The sequence below is a fragment of the Penaeus monodon genome, chromosome 27, assembly GCF_015228065.2.
Source record: "Penaeus monodon isolate SGIC_2016 chromosome 27, NSTDA_Pmon_1, whole genome shotgun sequence".
NCBI lineage: Eukaryota > Metazoa > Arthropoda > Malacostraca > Decapoda > Penaeidae > Penaeus > Penaeus monodon.
Genome location: NC_051412.1, coordinates 24,931,097 through 24,934,098, shown reverse-complemented (window position 1 = coordinate 24,934,098; position 3,002 = coordinate 24,931,097). Strand labels below are relative to the sequence as shown.

At 35.9% G+C, this 3,002-nt stretch overlaps 1 protein-coding gene across 1 annotated transcript in view; it reads right to left on the bottom strand.

The window, feature by feature from the left end:
* Positions 1-2,470, bottom strand: part of LOC119590463 — a gene marked incomplete in the record, with an annotated part of 2,713 nt that extends 243 nt beyond the window's left edge. Inside the window, 2 exon segments of the mRNA XM_037939120.1 lie at positions 1-1,908; positions 1,952-2,470. Coding sequence (XP_037795048.1) covers positions 103-1,908; positions 1,952-2,470 — 2,325 coding nt within the window.
* Between the last annotated feature and the right edge of the window lie 532 nt (positions 2,471-3,002).

The following is a 3,002-nucleotide window of genomic DNA, read 5'->3' as shown; positions in this document are numbered from 1 at the left end:
CCTACAGAAAATCTTCAAGAATTCTTTTTCAGAAATAACATACTACTTTTGATCAGACCACAAAACAAAAACACAAAAATCAGGCATTTAAAAAATTACCAATTACCACAATGAATCAGTATCTTCCTGTTCTTCCTTGATTACAATATCAACGTCCTCCTCACTTAGCTCATACTTTATATTAGCAAAGGCTTCTGGATTCTTTACTCTCAAATCTAAAATATCAAATCCAGTGAGTTCATAGCTCTCCATCTCTTTTCTTAGTAAAATGTCGTAATCCGATGGTTCTTTCTTCACGTGAACCTCGTCTTCGATTGAAACATCATCCTCTGATTGTTCTTTCTTCACCCCAGCCTCAATAAAGCTTGAGACATCCAATGCACTGCTAATATTATTTTTAAGTAATCTTTTATCTTTTTTAGCAAAATTACCAGACTTAGAACATTGCAATTCTGATTTCCTACCTGACACAACTGGTCTTTCCAGCTCTTCCCTAAATATGCCATCATCTGTCATTTCTTCCTTCACATCAACAGCAAGATTGTTTGAAGTGTCATCATCTTTTTTACTATCACTGCTTTTATTTTCACCTACAACTCTAGCCAAATTCTGGTTGCAAGAACACTGGAATTTTTCTTTCCCACTCAAAACAGCAGAAGGTCTGGGGAATCTTGAGATATAGACCATCTCTCCAGCATCTGAATGTTCTTGGGGAGACCCAACATAATCTTGAACTTCATGCTGTAGCTGAACCTTCTGTCCACATTTAGAACAAGCAAGTGATTTTCTCCCAGCTTTCGTGACAACACGTATCTTTAATTTTGTGGGCTGAGTCGTATTCCAAGATAATGGTATATTTTTACCCTTGTCTATTACAGTAATTTTTACATCATCAGCTTGCTGTTGCATATTGACTACATCTGCAATATTTTTATCTACACTAGAGGACTGCTGTACCTTACTTACATGGTAGACCCTATGGTTTTGGAATGAGGCCAAAGACTTAAAAGCTTTTTTACAAGGAATACATTTAAAACTAGTATGGGCATCATCATAATTCAGTAAGTCAGTTTTAGACTGTAATGAAGGGAGCTTCACATTGTGAAGAGTAGCTGGTGATAAATTCTTTCTGGTTTCACAAGCAAACGCATTTTTGATTCCTGAGTTGTTAATGCCACCATACAACATCTCCTTTCTATTTGTTTGTAGATCTACTTTTGACATACAAGTAGTTTTTTCAGGCAATTGTACATTTCCTCTTGTTAACTGGTTGGCTATGTACTGTTTATAAAAGTTGATTTTATTAGCTTTTGCTTTCTCCTTACAGTCATTACCCCCAAGTTTGTTTCCTTGGTGAAATGTTTGTTCTTGAGCAATAAGGCCTATCTCACTGTTACATAGTTTTCTGTACAGTTGAACACAATCTTCGCCATTCACTTTCCTTTCTCTTCGGAGGGACACAAGTTCAGAATCATCTAAATTTTCCCTGGATATTTCTTTGCCATTTTGTATTCGGATAACACTAATCCTATTGCTACCCCGCAATATATCTTTCTTACTAGTGTGCATAGAACTTACTGAATTCTGCATATCTAGAGACTTTTCTGCCTTGTGCTTAATTTTTGCAAACTTGGGTGAACTACCTGCCTCATGTTCTATAATTGACCTTTTCCCACAAAATTCTGCAAGGGAACACCCTATAGGCAAATCAGGTTTTTTCTGTTGAATAAAATTTTCTGTTAAAAGCAATGATTTACTCTCTACATTTGGCACCACAAAGACTCTTGAATCGACTCTCTTTATGGCAATTAGACAATCATCTTTGTCACATTTGTTACTTTCACTTGGTTTGTTTTCTCGTATGCTGACTTCATCACTACAGTCTTTTTTTTCACTGTCAAGTAACTGCTACTCGTGAGGTGTGGCTGGATTTTTTGGCAAGTAAAGTTACTTGTGAGATACGGTCAGATTTTTCATCAAGTAAATCTACTTGTGAAACAGGGTCAGATTTTTCAAGTAAATCTACTTGTGAGTTATGTTTGGCTTCTTCATCAAGTAAAGCTACTTGTGAGATATGGTTAGATTTTTCATCAAGTATTACATCTCCTTTGCTTGCTGACTCCACAACTTCTTTGTCACTTTCATCCTCTCCTCGTTTGGGCAAGCAACTCTCACCCTGCATTCTTTTGTGCTGAATGTGCATTTGAAGTTTCTGCCGGGTGTGGAAGTTTTCGCCACATATCCTACAGCTAAACCTCTTCCTAACTGGAGAGCAAATATGACCAACCAAGGTGCGTTCCTGCAAAAATTCACGATTACACCACATGCACGTAAACTTCTTCTTCTCATGGGTTTTGAGGTGAGTTTTAAAGTTGACTATCCTTTTGAACTTCCTGTCACAGTGGGGGCAGGAGTGTGAGTCTGCCTCTTCCCCTTGGCTCCTCATCTCATCTGGGTCACCCTTACCCATCCTTAATTCTTTCATCTTCTACAGTCCAGTCATAGATGGGAAGCAGAATTTTCCAACTCATAACACTGTCATATATCACTCTTGGAAGGATGATACTTGCATGCTATACATAATAGGCAGATTTTAGTATATAACCATAATATTTGAATAATCAATTACTGAACCTGAGGAAAAGGTAAGTTTTACTTGCATCTTTACAGTGTAATACACTTTGACACTGTCTTCATAAGTGACATTTTGTCTAAATTTTTTTCACTGGCTAAAGCTACAGCTTACAGGGCTGCTGTAACCTCCTAATACTATCTGAAATAAAAAGAAACACATCATTAGTATACATGTAATATATACATGATAGTCTTATATATAGTATCAACAATGAAGAAAGATATACAGATAAATACACAAAATATAAGACCAAAAATATATTTTGATTTTTTTATAATTAATATATAATAATCCAAATCACTGTCATAGCATGTCAATAAACCTAATTATGAAAATTGCACTTAATTACATAAAAGGATAACAACAG